Source organism: Schistocerca piceifrons, chromosome 6 (assembly GCF_021461385.2).
Source record: "Schistocerca piceifrons isolate TAMUIC-IGC-003096 chromosome 6, iqSchPice1.1, whole genome shotgun sequence".
NCBI classification, from domain to species: Eukaryota; Metazoa; Arthropoda; class Insecta; order Orthoptera; family Acrididae; genus Schistocerca; species Schistocerca piceifrons.
The window spans coordinates 382,525,916-382,541,567 of record NC_060143.1 but is presented as its reverse complement, the minus strand read 5'-3'; the positions used below and the strand labels follow the sequence as shown (position 1 = coordinate 382,541,567).

Below are 15,652 nucleotides of genomic sequence, written 5' to 3'. Positions count from 1 at the left end.
ACTGCTACTACTACTACTACTAAAACTCAGTTACAGAAAGCAAATCATGGACTACCTGAATATTTTGGACTATTGATTCATTTCAATGGTATAAAGTAAAGTACTAGCAGCCATAAACTCAAGAAACATACTTTGGTTATAGCTTCCAGACTGTGAGGCTGCAGTCACTATATAAAACTATTCAATGATATTTCATCCCCATCTGCAAGAGACCTCTTCAAAGATAAAACTAAAAAATGTTTGATATATCATCCATGACCTCTCAGCCCAAACGTCTTTGAAGTAAACACTGGCTGTGAATATCTAGAATGTTTTATTATAGAGATACAGTTTTACAGGAATAGAAGCTATGTTGAATGTTGTGCTGTTAAATATTGGCAGCCTGGTAGAAGATTTAAAAGTTTTTTAGAGAATGTGAATAGAAATTTTGCAAGAATTTAGGCTCATGAGTAGGCTATGGACAGGGTTTACATCATACCAGAAAAATTATTAGGGGAGAAAAAACTTTCAGCATATGCAACATGGGTGAGCAATGTTAATAATTCTACAGAGAGATTGAAACAGCATGTTGTATTGGAATGGACTACTTATAGTCAGATCTGGAGATTGCTATAAGGTAGTGCACAGACTGAAGGACAAGTTGAGTTTCTTTTGGATGTGACCTAGTTTATACAAAGCAGAGATTAAAAAGAGTACAAAATAGGTTTAAAAGTTTGGCAGTAGTGTGTCAAATGATATGGTGAAATAAATGAATCATGTGAACAGGGTTCATAGTGACTCCACTTTAGCCCACTAATAAATTTTCTAAGAATATTTTTTCCTACCAATATCTGTGGTGGAGACTGACACATTAACAGACTGGAAGTAATAAAGACTGTTCTGTGGAACACAATTATCCAAAGTAGATTGAGAGTTGGAAATAAATGCTATGCATTTGACTTTGGCTTGTTAGAAAGTTAATGATGTAACTCACACATTTGACAACGAAATGCAAGAAGAGCTCTTTTATGAGCTTTCCATATTTTGAGATGTGGGACCAAATAAAGAAAACAGTCTCCACTAAACATGAGCTGTAGATTTATTACATTAAGAGCTGTGAGCACTTGTCCAGTAGAAGAGATGTGTTTTGCAGTAGCAAAGGTAAACTGGTGCTCGTAGCTCTTAAGATAAGCACTGTAGAACACAGGTTTACTTGACTTTTTTGTTTTCAGTGTATCATTCCTGTCATATCCATGAATACCAACCATTCCTCCTTGGACACCATGTACAGCTCCATTATCTTAATTTAAAACACTATGGCGTAGGTTACAATAAATAAGAAACTATACTTTTCTAACATGTGGATTGTTCACTGTGCACATATTTTTTACACTCAAATTAACTGCTATATAATAAAACAGTTTCTTTAATTGAAGTTATTGATTTATAGACCACTCTAAACTCCTAATAAAAGTAACAAGACTAAGTAGTAGTTTTTATAATCGAGTCGGAGGACCCAACAAGTCTACTGCAGCACTCACGCTGACTCTCCACAAGCTGTACTAATATAACAAAAACAATTAGTTCTAGTTCTGTGTTCGGCTGAGAACTTGTCATTCTGGCATGTACTTAACATCTGGTATGCTACAGCTTTCAGAGTTGCTGCATCTACATTTGCATCTACATCTATACTCTGCTAGCCACCAAGTGGTGTGTGGCAGAGGGCACTATTCGTGCCAAAGTCATATTCATACCTCCATCCCCCCCTCCCCCCTCCCCATCCCCTGTTCCACTCGTGGATTGCGTGAGAGAAAAACAAGTGTCTGAATGCCTCAGTACATGCTCTAACTTTCCTTATCTTTTAATGGTGATCATTGCACGATATGAAAGTTGGTGGTAATAATATATGCTCTACATCCTCGGCGTAGATCATATTTTGGAATTTAGTGAGCAGCCCCTTCCATTTAGAACGTCGTCTATCTGCAAGTGTGTCCCACTTCTTTGTATTGCTCTCACAATGGCTAAATGTACCAGTCACAAATCTTGCCACTCATCTTTGGACCTTCTCAATCTCTTGAATGAGACCCAACTGGTAAGGGTCCTATAGAGATGAACAATACTCTAAGACTGAATGAATTAAAGTATTGGAAGCAATTTCCTTTGGTGAGGGACTGCATCACTTCAGGATTATACCAATAAACCACAATCTAGAGCTTGCCTTACCCATTACTCATGTAATCTGATCGTTCCATTTGAGATCATTTCGTTTGGTCACACCCAGATACTTGACGGATGTTACTGCTTCCAAAGACTGGGCATTTATATTGTACTCATATATTAATGGGGATTTTCACTTTGTTGTGTGCAGTAGGTTACACTTACTAATATTGAGAGATAACTGCCAGTCATTACACCACACATTTATTTTCTGCAAATCCTCATTAATTTGTTCACAACTTTCATGTGATACTATTGTCCTGTAGACTACAGCATCATCGGCAAGCAGTCTCCTGTCACTGGCAATACCATTAACCAGATCATTCATGTAAATCATAAAAAGCAGCGGGCATATTATGCTGCCCTGGGGCACACCTGATGTTGCTTTCATTTCTGTTGAAGTATCCTCATTCAGGATGATATACTGCACTGTGTCTGTTAGAAAACTTTCTATCCAAATGCATATGTCATCGGATAGGCCATAAGCATGCACTTTTTGGAGCAAGTGACAGTGCGGAACTGAGACAAACACTTTTCAAAAGTTGTGGAATTTGGTATCAACCTGGAAGCCAGTATCTAGATCCTGTTTTATATCATGCAGAAAGAGGGCCAGCTGTGTCTTGCATGACCACTGTTTCCTAAAACCATGCTGGTTTCTGCAGATGAGCTTCTCAGAGTCTAGAAAGGTCATTATGTCTGTTCCATGATTCTACAACAAACTGATGTCAGTGAAATTGGCCAGTAATTATGTGCATCTGATTTTCTACCACTTTTATACATTGCTATGACCTGGGCCTTCTTCCAGTCCCATGGAACTTTCCACTGTTCCAATGATCTCTGATAGATGATGGATGAGATTGGTGCCATATTTGTAGCATAGTCAACATAAAACCTTACGGGGATACCGTCTGGGCCAGATGCCTTCCTGGCATTTAAGGATCTTAACTGTTTTACAGTCCCAGATATGCTAAACACTATGTCAGCCATCCTTGCATTTTTTCAATAGTTTAAAGTAGGAATGGTGCTGCAGTCCTCTACCATAAATGAGTTTTTGAAAGCTAGGTATAGAATTTTGGCCTTCTGTTTGTCATCATCCATTACATTACCTGTACTGTCAGAAAGAGAAGGTATTGAATTATTTTTAGTGTTCATAGATTACACATATGATGAAAATGTTTTGGGGTTATTTTTAGAATTTGCAGATTAAATATTGCTTTCAAATCCATTAAAAGAATCTCTCATTGACCTTTTGACAGCTGCTTTCATTTCACATAATTTCTGTTTGTCAGTGGGGCAGTGACCATGTTTAAAATGACTGTGTGCAAAATAATCTGCTTTCTCAGCAACTTCCTAATATGTTTGTTGAACCAAGTCAGATCCTTTCGCTAGCCTATATTTTTGCTAGGCACATATTTCTGTAACACGTGGTGGACAATACCTTTAAATTCTGACCAAAGATGCTCCATACCTTTGGATCCCATGGTGAAAGCTTGGAGCTGACTATAAAGCTATTCATTAATGACACTTTTATTTGGTTTCCCAAACAAGAAAACTCTACATTGTTTCTTTGGTTTTTCGCAGCTTCCACTAACATAGAAGCCACAACGACATTATGATCACTAATACCTTCCTCTAGATTAACTTCCTCAAAAAGATCAGATCTGTTTGTCGCCAAGATATCTAATATGTTCCCATCTAGAGTTGGTTTTCTAACCAATTGCTCAAAGTTGTATATTGAGTGTGCTCCTAGAGTAACTTCACACGAGTCTTTCCTTCTGCCCCCTGTGATAAATGTGTAATTTTTCCAGTCAGTGGATGCCAGATTAAAGTCTCCACCTATAGCTAATGGATATTTGGATATTTATTTCGTATGTACTCAAGACTTCCCCTGAAATGTTCTGCAACATTTGTTTCAGATGCTGGTGGTCTATAAAAACATCCTAATACAATGGTCACTCCTTGTCTGATTGACGGCTTTATCCAGACTATTTGACAATCCAACCCAGTATCAATCTCAACTGTGTTTAAACAGCTTTTAACTGCAATGAACACACCACCTCCCATAGCATCAGTCCTATCCTTCCTAAACATTGTCCAAACCGAGTTCAAAATTTCACTGCTATTTATATCTGGTTTCAACTGGCTTTCGGTACCTAATACCATGTTGGCATTACTACTGTTAATTTCGGAGATTAACTCGGGGGTATTGCTACAGACACTTTGACAATTTACTAACATGAGATTTAGCAAATCTAAATCCTTTGAAATGACCTGTTTAGGAGAACTAACAGTTTTTACAGTTGGCACACCCACATCAGTGTCATGAACTGGTAATTTTTCAGGCCAATGGTTTGTTTCCTGTGGGGAGGAACCTAATCTAAAAAAACCCATGTGCATGCCACAAACACTGTGCTGCCCATGTAGCTGCTTCCTGTGTGTAGTGCACCCCTGATCTATTGAGGGGTGTCCTACAATCTTCAACCCCATAGCATAGGTCGAGGAATCTACAACCATTTTCATCACAGAGTCGACGTAGCCTCTGGTTTAGATTTTCTACTCGACTCCAAACCAGAGGACCCTGGTCCACCCTGGGTATGATGCTGCAAATTGTCATCTTGGCTTCCACTCCTCGAGATATGGAGGCCACCTTCACCAATTTATCCAGCTGTTGAAAGGACCCAAGGATTTCCTTGGAATCCCAATGACTGGCATCGTTGGTGCCAACATGTGCAACAATCTGCAACTGGCTGCACCCCGCTCGCTCCATAGCCACTGGAAGAGCCTCTTCCACATCCTGGACAAGGCCTCCCCAGCAAGCACACTGAGTGAACATTGGAGTCTTCCCACCCTAGCTGCTATGTTCCTGAGGGTTTCCACAACCCACCAAACCTTGCAGCTCCCACTAACTAACAAACCCCTATATCCAAGTGCCTGTCTGGACCTTGCTGAAGAAGTGGCCACTATTGTGGCAGAAAGTGCATTCTGATCTGGCTCAGCCCCCCCCCCCCCCCCCAGCATCAGATAGCACACTGAATTTATTATAAAATTGCGTGAGATATGGCAGGAGACTGCGTCCCCCATGCAGCCTTCACCTTGAGGCTCGAGACCTCGACATAGTCCGCCACCCACACTGATGTGAGAGTGGGCTTGCCAGCTCAGTCGCACCTAAGCTCAGCTCATTGAGAGAAAGCTGTAACTTCAACCCCCACCCCCACCCCCCTGCACATCTAGTACAGCAAAGGGTGCCCCAGGCACCCCAACCCCACCGCACCTCAAGGTGGCACTCTGGAGCTGGTTGACTGTGACTAACAAAGCTTCCTGCTGTGTTTGAACTGTGGCCAACTCCTCCTGCATCCACACACAACAGACACAGTCCCTATCCATTTAGCTAAACGTGATTTACTATAAGAAACTTAAGAAAACCTACTGCAACACAAGGTTAACTGCTAGTTGGCAGAAAGTACACTCAACACTGAAATACAATATGAATGGTAGAAGCTAGATCTGGTGCTTTTTTTCCTGCTAGGGGTTATATAGTGGAAGAAAAATAAACAGTGATCTACAGTAAACTGCTAGGGGCTATCTAGCAAATATTATTAAAGAATTAAACAGTAGCCTACGGTAAGCTACACCTACTGATTAACCCTCATATTTATAATGTAAACAAACATATATGGACATGCAAAAATGACCTAATAGAACTATAAAAACTGCTACCTTCAATGTATCGAGTCTAAATGAAACTAATAAATGTAAATACTTTCATTTAGCAGATTTACAGTCATCTCCTGAGTAGCAGGCCTTCTATATTATAATTATGAGTAAAGTAATATCTATGGACTGTTTTTGACACTTTTCATAGATTTGTTTTATAAGAAACTTTTATTTTCAAGTAAGCAATTTTCCCAGTGTACTTTCACGTGTTGTGATGACTAAATTATAACTTTGTAGCTAATACCATTTCTTCCTTTCCACTACTGTACGTTGGGGACCTGATATGGTACTGTAGTCAAATGATGACAGTGATGTATTAGTACATGTCATTAACACACTGACTGACATGTGGACTTCAGTGTTGATGTGGAGATGTAGACATGTTGAAACTGTGAAGGTTTAAGTGATGTTCAAGATTGTTTCATACTCAGTGCCATTATCTTTTTATTTTTTTATTTGTCCATCTAAATCTCTTTTTCAGTACATATATTGTACACAGGATATTGGACATTGGACAGAAAACATTTTTATCTAATGGTTTTTCAAACATCAAACATACATTATTTAAATTTTTATGACAAATTGGATCTATACAGTTAATAATTATAATTTTTTAAATACTGTATACTTGTAACTTATTTCTACAATTAAAGATAGAAATAACATTTTTTTCTTGCATAAGATACTGTGAAATGGAATAGTAGCAGTTTTTCAGAAGGTAGGCTGTCACAGACTTTTTAAAGCTCTGTAGTTCAGGAAGAGATTTTATATATCTTGGTAATCTGTTGTATAGTTTTGTTCCTGCATGACATACAATTGTCTGACCTGGTAGTGTAATCATGGACAGTTTGTATTGAGAAAAAATGTTTTCTTTTCTCTGTATACTTTTTTTTTGACATGCATGACTACTTCCAGTATATCAATACAGGAAAGAAGTAAGATCTTTAGAACTTTAAAGAAAGGTTTGCATGGTTTTCTGCTGCTCACTTGTTTCATTATTCTTATAATTGCCTGTTGTTTCCTGAAAACTGTTGTGGCCTGGTGTAGATTTCCCCAGAAAATGATACCATACTTCAGTATCAAATGTGCACATGCAAAGTATCCAGCCCTAACTGCTTCTGCACTAGTATTGTTGCAAAGAATTCTTACTAGATAGCTCATTTCTGCTAGTTTTGAATATAGGTATGTGATATGAGTGCTCCATTTAAGATTTTCCTGGATATGAACCCCAAGAAATTTAGTTTCATTGACAGCATTAATGTTTTGGTTATCTACACATATTACAGGTTGTGCCACATTTTTATTTTGATCTGTGTGGAAATCATGAGTACCATTTTTTGGGGATTAACTATTAGCCTTTTTTGGCAAACCATTCAGACACTTCTTTTGTAATATATTTTGCAGATGTTGTAAAATTTTCTTCTTTATTCCATCCAATCAATAGACTGGTGTCATCTGCAAACAGTACTGGTTCAGAATTATTAATGTGTGATGGGAAATCATTAATGTATACCAAAAAAAAGGAGGGGATCTAAATTAGATCCCTGTGGAACACCATGACTTAGTCTACATGGTTCTGAAAGGTGTACCTGAAGTTCATTTCCTTCCATGTCCTTAATTTCAGTTACCTGAGAGCGATATTCCAAATACGATTTAATCTACTGATTTGGTACAGCTCTTAGGCCATACCGTTCAAGCTTCCTCAGGAGCACAGAATGATCAATCACATCAAAAGCTTTCAATAAGTAATCACATTACAATGAGGTTAAGGTGAATAAACAAGTAATTCTTCATTAGTCCACTATTTTAAGTCTGATGCATGCTTTTTCTATGTCTTCTAGTGTAAAGGGTACTGTGTAGCAAGTTTGGATTATGATTACTCAGTTTGAGTCATAACCTAGGCCTGCAGTAGTTACATTATTCTTGTTACTCACAAAACCAGCTGTTCATTTGTTAGCTGTATTTAATTTTAAATATTACTGGTTATTTCCATTTAATTCGATGTTTGCTCACTAGATGACTAAAGAGATTTTTATTTATTATATGATTCAGCACATCCATCATCAGATACTGTGCAATGTCATATGATTACAGACTAGTAAACAAAATTAACTTCTTTATTAATATGATAATTTGATGATTATTTTTGTCTTTTTTTTGTCGTATATGATAGCTTGACCTTGGATATCACTGAAAAAAAATGAGGTCCACAATTGTTTTATTTTGTAAGATAAAAATAGAGTTCCTTGTCAGGAAAACAAGGCTCAAATGTTACTTCAAGACCTTGTGACCGAGCAATAATGACAGAAAAGAGCCCTTATATAGAAAGAAATTATTATTTTTCAGGTTCTTTCATTGCTCATAGATTGTGTATACCATGGGAAACTGATGCAGGAGAAATAAAAACATTGAAATACACCACTACACCATTCTGCAACCAATTCTGGATACTATTTCAAAGAATGATTCTTCAGTATGTAAGAAACAAGGTGAATGTAGTCTAAACATACAATTTCAGACGCCATAAACAATTATTATAATTACTGCTATACTTTTATTATGAGCATCATTTTGAACGTTGTGAGAATTTATGCTAATAGAATTTTCTACCTTATCTAAAAGTTACTTTCTTCCTTTCCTTGAGAACAAAAATTATTTGATGTAAAACAAAAATTAAGGAAGACAACCTCTTAGTGCATGTGAATGATGGATGTGTTGTAGACACATTTGATATCTCACAGAATTCACTTCCTCTTAAGCCTTCATTGTTACTAATACTACAACCCAACTTTCTCTCTCTCTCTCTCTCTCTCTCTCTCTCTGTCTATCTGTCTCTCTCTCTCTCTCTCTCTCTCTCTCTCTCTCTCTCTCTCTCTCTCTCTCTCTCTCTCTCTTTCTCTCTCTCTGTCTCTCTCTCTCGAAGAGAACTACTGCCTGAATTGAAGCTGTGGGGGAGAGTAGCTCTCTCTCTCTCTCTCTCTCTCTCTCTCTCTCTCTCTCTCTGTCTTTCATGACATTTTTGTAAATGCGTTTGAAAACTGCTTCCCCAAGAAAATAGTTAAATATACTCGTAAGAAACCTTGTAACAAACCATGGCTTACTAAGGGTATAAAAATATCTTGTAACCGGAAAAGGGAAATGTATCTGACAGCACGAAAGAGTAGTGACCCAGAAACTATCAAACATTATAAAAACTACACTGTTATATTAAGAAAAGTTATTAAAAAATCCAGAAGTATGTGTATCATGTCTGAAATCAGCAACTCTGATAATAAAATTAAAACAATTTGGAATATTATTAAAAGAGAAACAGGTCAAGCAAGAGCACAGGAAGACAGTATTACCATCAAATTGAATGAAAACTTTACAAACAAAAAGTCAGAAGTTGAAAATATTTTTAATAATCATTTTCTAAATGTTGTGGATATAGTAGGAGCCAGGTGTTCATTAGAAGATGCTAGGCTGTTAATGGAAGAGGCCATACCTATGCAATTTGATACAATTGAAGTCTCACCCACTTCTCCCTCTGAAATTAGGAAAATAATAAACTTGCTTAAAAGCAAAAACTCACATGGAATTGATGGCATTTCCAGCAAAATACTAAAAGCTTGTTCTCAGCAGATAGTAAGATTCTCAGCCACCCGTGTAATAGCTCTCTGGAACAGGGCATTTTCCCTGATAGACTGAAATATGCTATTGTTATACCTTTGCATAAAAAGGGGGATAGATCTGATGTCAACAATTACCATCCAATCTCCCTTCTAACAGCTTCATCCAAAATTTTTGAGAAAGTAATGTATTCAAGAGTAGCTTCACATATCCGTAAAAATGAAGTACTAACAAAATGTCAGTTTGGTTTCCAGAAAGGTTTTTCAACAGAAAATGCCATATATGCTTTCACCAATCAAATTTTTAATAATCTGAATAACCGAACACCACCCATTGGGATTTTTTGTGATCTCTCAAAGGCTTTTGATTGTGTAAATCATGAAATTCTGCTAGACAAGCTCAAATATTGTGGCATGAGTGGGACAGTGCACAAATGGTTCAATTTGTACCTAACTGGACGAGTGCAGAAAGTTGAAATAAGCAGTTCTCATAATATGCAAAGATTAGCACATTCCTCAAACTGGGGGACTATCAAGAATTGGGTTCCACAAGGGTCAGTCTTGGGTCCTTTGTTGTTATTAATATATATTAATGACTTGCCATTCTATATTCATGAAGAGGCAAAGTTAATTCTCTTTGCTGATGATACAGGTACAGTAATCACACCTGACAAACAAGAATTAACTGATGAAATTCTCAATACTGTCTTTCAGAAAATTATTAAGTGGTTCCTTGTAAACGGACTCTCACTGAATTTTGATAAGACACAGTAAATACAGTTACGTACAGTGAATAGTATGACACCATTAATAAATATAGATCTTAATCAGAAGCATATAGCTAAGGTAGAATATTCCAAATTTTTAGATGTGTCCATTGATGAGAGATTAAATTGGAAGAAACACATTGATAATCTGCTGAAACGTTTGAGTTCAGCTACTTATGCAATAAGGGTCATTGCAAATTTTGGTGATAAACATCTTAGTAAATTAGCTTACTACACCTATTTTCACTCATTGCTTTCATATGGAATTATATTTTGGGGTAATTCATCACTGCGGAATAAAGTATTTCTTGCACAAAAGCGTGTAATCAGAACAATAGCTGGAGTCCACCCAAGATCATCCTGCAGACGTTTATTTAAGGATCTAGGGATATTCACAATAGCTTCTCAGTATATATACTCTCTTATGAAATTTGTTATTAACAACCAAACCCAATTCAAAAGTAATAGCATTTGCAAAACTACAATACTAGGAGAAAGGATGATCTTCACTATTCAAGATTAAATCTGACTTTGGCACAGAAAGGGGTGAATTATACTGCCACTAAAGTCTTTGGTCACTTACCAAATAGTATCAAAAGTCTGGCAGATAACCAACAAGTATTTAAGAAGAAATTAAAAGAATTTCTGAATGACAACTCCTTCTACTCCATAGAGGAATTTTTAGATGTAAATTAAGAAGCAAAAAAAAAAAAAAAAAAAAAAAAACAAATAAAATTATTAAAAAAAAAAACAAAAAATAAAAAAGTTGTTATATTAACTTAAGTATGTTGTTAAATTAACTTAATTATGTCATGTATTGGAAAATTTGACTCGTTCCACAACATTACGAAACATCATATTCATGATCCATGGAACTAGTATTAATCTAATCTAATCTAATCTAATCTCTCTCTCTCTCTCTCTCTCTCTCTCTCTGTGTGTGTGTGTGTGTGTGTGTGTGTGTGTGTGTGTGTGTGTGGATTGTTAGTTGCACCTACATAGCTCTGTTAGTTAGATTATTCCACATGAAAAGCAAGTAATTCCCATATTGACACAAATTTAATGTCAGTAACTTTCACTGATTGTTTTTCACTTTTAATGAATGGTTATGTGCACAGACAGGTTGCGTGGGAGTGGAAGGCAATGGGTCACCTGAAAGGAGGAAGGCATATGATGTAAGGAGTTTGGTGTCACTGTGAACCTGAATCACTTGCTTGATTCTTAGGCTAATTCTCCATAGGGAATCTCCATAGGGAATCTTATAAATACTATCCATCATGTTCTATGTTTTTAATATTCTGAAAATTCAATAAACTGCAGAGGATCATTTTATCATGCTGTTAAGAAATACAGAATAATACTGGATTTGTATTTTCTCTCTCTTTGTTATTGGTCCATTAAATAATCAATGGTATGTAGTTTGTACATACAATATAGGAAAAGTCAGGTTTCAGGTGGTAAATACAATTTACACATAGAATGGTTTCAAAATAATAATTTATACATGTTGCAGTCTTACAATAACAAATAACATATTTGAAAACAGTAAGTATGGTTAAGAATGTCTGATCAGTTACAATAAGTTTTGAGATACAACAAAAACTCAGAAACAGAATAGAAGCAGTGGTCAAGCAAGTGCTGTTTCAATTTGATATGGAAAATATATAAATTTCACATCTGTTCCAAATACGATGACATGTGGTTATATAGCATAGTGTTAATATGATATAATACTCATTTACAAACATTTGTGCTTCTTCAGATATAGGTTATTCTTCTGCCTAGTATTGTAAGGGCAAAAATCGCAGTTATGTTTAAAGATATTTTCTTCTTTTGAAGTTCATAAATGCATAAACAAGGAAGAGGCAGTATGTTGGGATTATTAAATATTGGGCTAGAAGAATCTCTGTATTTGGCTTGTTTTATGGTTCTGAGAGCCTTCCTTTGCAATCTTGATGTTTTCTGATATTTATTGAGTTCCACCAAAAGATAATTCCATACATAAGTAGCTACTGGTTTTGACATGATACATTGTTACCAATGATTCATGGGTTATATTGGGTTTTTCTGGAGGATTCTTACAGAATATGTGAGTAAACTTTTTTTATTAACATTACTGTCCGGCCCCGGTAGCTGAGTGGTCAGCATGACGGAATGTCAATCCTAAGGTCCCGGGTTCGATTCCCGGCTGGGTCGGAGATTTTCTCCCCTCAGGGACTGGGTGTTGTGCTGTCCCAATCATCATCATTTCATCCCCATCTACGCGCAGGTCGCCCAAGTGGCGTCAAATAGAAAGACCTGCACCAGGCGAACGGTCTACCCGACGGGAGGCCTTAGCCACACGACATTTCATTTCATTAACATTACTCTGGTGTTATCATGTCCAATTCTCCTGGGTATGTATATGTGGGGATCGAGATGTTACGTACGGTAATATCAAACCCAACATTAAGTATTCGCTCGTTTGTAATGAATTAACTTTATTTTGACCATGTTGGTACAAACACATCCACTCAAATACAGAGTTCGGAACACACTGAGATCAACAGCTTTCAAAGAAGTTTGTTCTCAAAGATGAGGCAGTCAACTCTTGCAGTCAATAACCACCACATATACTTAAACCTTTGACTCACTTACCACTGAAGAATAAAGTATCATAGAATTTAAATGTCATTTCTACAAAATGGCAAGTCTAACATGAATAATTGAGGGTAAAATGTATAACACATTCATGTTTAAGATATTTTTCTTGCTCTCCTGCAATATTAGCATAAAGATTACACAGCTCAAACAATCATTCCAAAAGTGATTCTCAAATTGTTTATAAGTGGCTTGTCACAGTTGCTTTCTATCAATCTATTATTCGCATTGATGATATGGAAAGTTCTTGCAGAATGTAAATAATTTAGGACCATTCACCAATGAGCAGTCACCCTTGCTCCTGCATTATTCACATTTCATGCTCAAGTTGTGGAAATATAACAATGTCATACCATGCTAAATTTAGCAAATAAAGAATATGCTGAAATACTATGGTTTACTATTGTGCTAGAAACTCCAACACAAAAAATGAAATGTCATGTGGCTAGGGCCTCCCATCAGGTAGACTGTTCGCCTGGTGCAAGTCTTATGATTTGACGCCACTTTGGCGACTTGCGCATCGATGGGGATGAAATGATGATGATTAGGACAACACAACACCCAGTCCCTGGGTGGACAAAATCTCCGGCCCAACCGGGAATCGAACCCGGGCCCTTAGGATTGACAGTCTGTCGTGCTGACCACTCAGCTACCGGGGGCGGACACGCAGTTCTGATATGAGTACTCACGTTACTGCATGGGAACAAATTCCTCATACATCATGGCATGTGAATAAAAGAGAGAGGTAGAAGAGCTGTCTAATGTACATAAAGTTTCTCTTAAATTTCATTTGCAACTAAATTAGTCTTTGCTTACTGGTATTACCATCATCAACAACAGAGGGGGCAGCAGCATATTTTTTGGTCTTTTTTGATGCATTACTAGCACAATGGACATACGAAAAATGTGTGTGTGTGTGTGTGTGTGTGTGTGTGTGTGTGTGTGTGGTGTGTGTGTGAGAGAGAGAGAGAGAGAGAGAGAGAGAGAGAGAGAGAGAGAGAGAGGAGGGAGAGAGAGAGAGAGAGAGGGAGGAGGGAGAGAGAGTGGGGGGGGAGGCAGAATACAGACGGTGTAAATTTCAGTTCACAAATTACAATCATAAATTAAAACTAATCAATAAGACAAGTTAAATAGTACATGTTTCCAGGAGTTTTAATTCAATTTAAAAGTTTTTGATAGCACAAGAATTCTTGATCTTGTACTGATTATAATCAGTTTTCCATCATAAATGACTAAAATTTATTTGTAAACATACTTTCCACTGTTATTTAGGCTATTAAATAATTTAACTGTTTTGTGTGAAACACTTTTCTGATACAATTCTGTTCCCTGAATCACACAGTTGTTACAGGTGCTTCTTGTTTTATAGCTATGGACATTTTATTTTGTTGCAGTGTTTCAGTCTTCTTTAAAAAATAAACATAGCCATACAGAGTAGGCTCATAAATGTCAAGACTGCGCAATGTCATTATTTTTAACCAAATAGAGAGTGTCACACATGATTCTAGGGTATTTGAGCTACAAATGGTAGTGACAGACTTTCTATGAGTCCCAAAGATATCTTGCTGGAAGGTGTATTTCTGCAGAGGATAAATACCTACCACTGTTATGAATGGAGATATGTATAAAGTTATTGAATAACAGTTTACCCGCTTGGACTTTGGCTTATCATATGAGGAGCAATACATAATCAATGTAAATAAGGTGTAACAAGTATCCTGAAGCAGAACTCCATAGCACACCACAATCAATCAAGCATTTATTGGATAAATATGTGGTTCTTCTAATGTGTTTTCTTTGGAAGCATTATGCCTTAATATAATTATTTGCTACTTCTCTTCAAAGTAAGATCTTATTCACTGATTTTAGAAGCCTGTCACACACCTTTGGATTACTTAAGAAAGAGATCTTCATGGTCGGAGTGTCAAATATTTTCAACAGATACAAGAAATAACTAGTAGCATGGTCTGTTATCATGTACTTCAATAATGTAAAGATATTCCAAAGCAAGTAAAACATTTGTATTTATAAAAAGCATATTGATCAAGCTGCAGCTGACACAAGCACATACATACTTACAGGTGATTAAACGTTTTTGTTGCTGATGTGATTTTATTATATAGAAAATTTGGTACCAGGAATCTCCAGCAGACTGACAGAGTATCCTCAAGAATTATTGAAATTTCAAATAGTGTTGACTGTTTTGAATAAAGTGTCATATGTCTGCCCATGGTGGCAAGAACACAGGAAGTAACCAGCTGTTCCCTGTGGTATTTCCAAAGATTTATTGCACAAGTGTAACTGGTATTACAGCACTGAAGGCTATTCGAGAACTCAGCTGGACACAGTGTAGTGCTGTGGCATGGGCATAGCTGACCTTGGTGATGCTAGATAAGGCACGGCAAGGTGCCTGGTGGTGATGGTTTGGCAAGAGGGGGTTTGTTTGCCATCTGGCTGGACTGGCAACATCAGTAGTATGATGAGATCACAGGAGTATTTGCTGGCCATGTTTGTGTTGCTCTGAGAGATGGTGGCATTAGCAGATGTCCTGTGATTGATACCATGGCAAGAGGGCTATGATTGACACTCAATAAGACTGGAAACATTGGTAGCCTATAGAGCCAGGATTGGCAGCAGGCATTGGAAAGCATCAGCAGCCACTAGCAAGGCAGAACTTGATCAGCAGTGACCACCTGGGATGTGGTGAGGCCAACAGCCAGTGAGGGC

General features: G+C 37.1%; 1 protein-coding gene across 1 annotated transcript in view; it reads left to right on the top strand.

The window, feature by feature from the left end:
- LOC124802653 (ATP-binding cassette subfamily G member 4-like) overlaps positions 1-15,652 on the top strand; it is a 404,387-nt gene that overhangs the window by 350,815 nt on the left and 37,920 nt on the right. Inside the window, exon 8 of the mRNA XM_047263559.1 lies at positions 8,257-8,399. Within this exon, the coding sequence (XP_047119515.1) occupies positions 8,257-8,399 (143 nt within the window). The remainder of the gene's footprint in view (positions 1-8,256; positions 8,400-15,652) is intronic.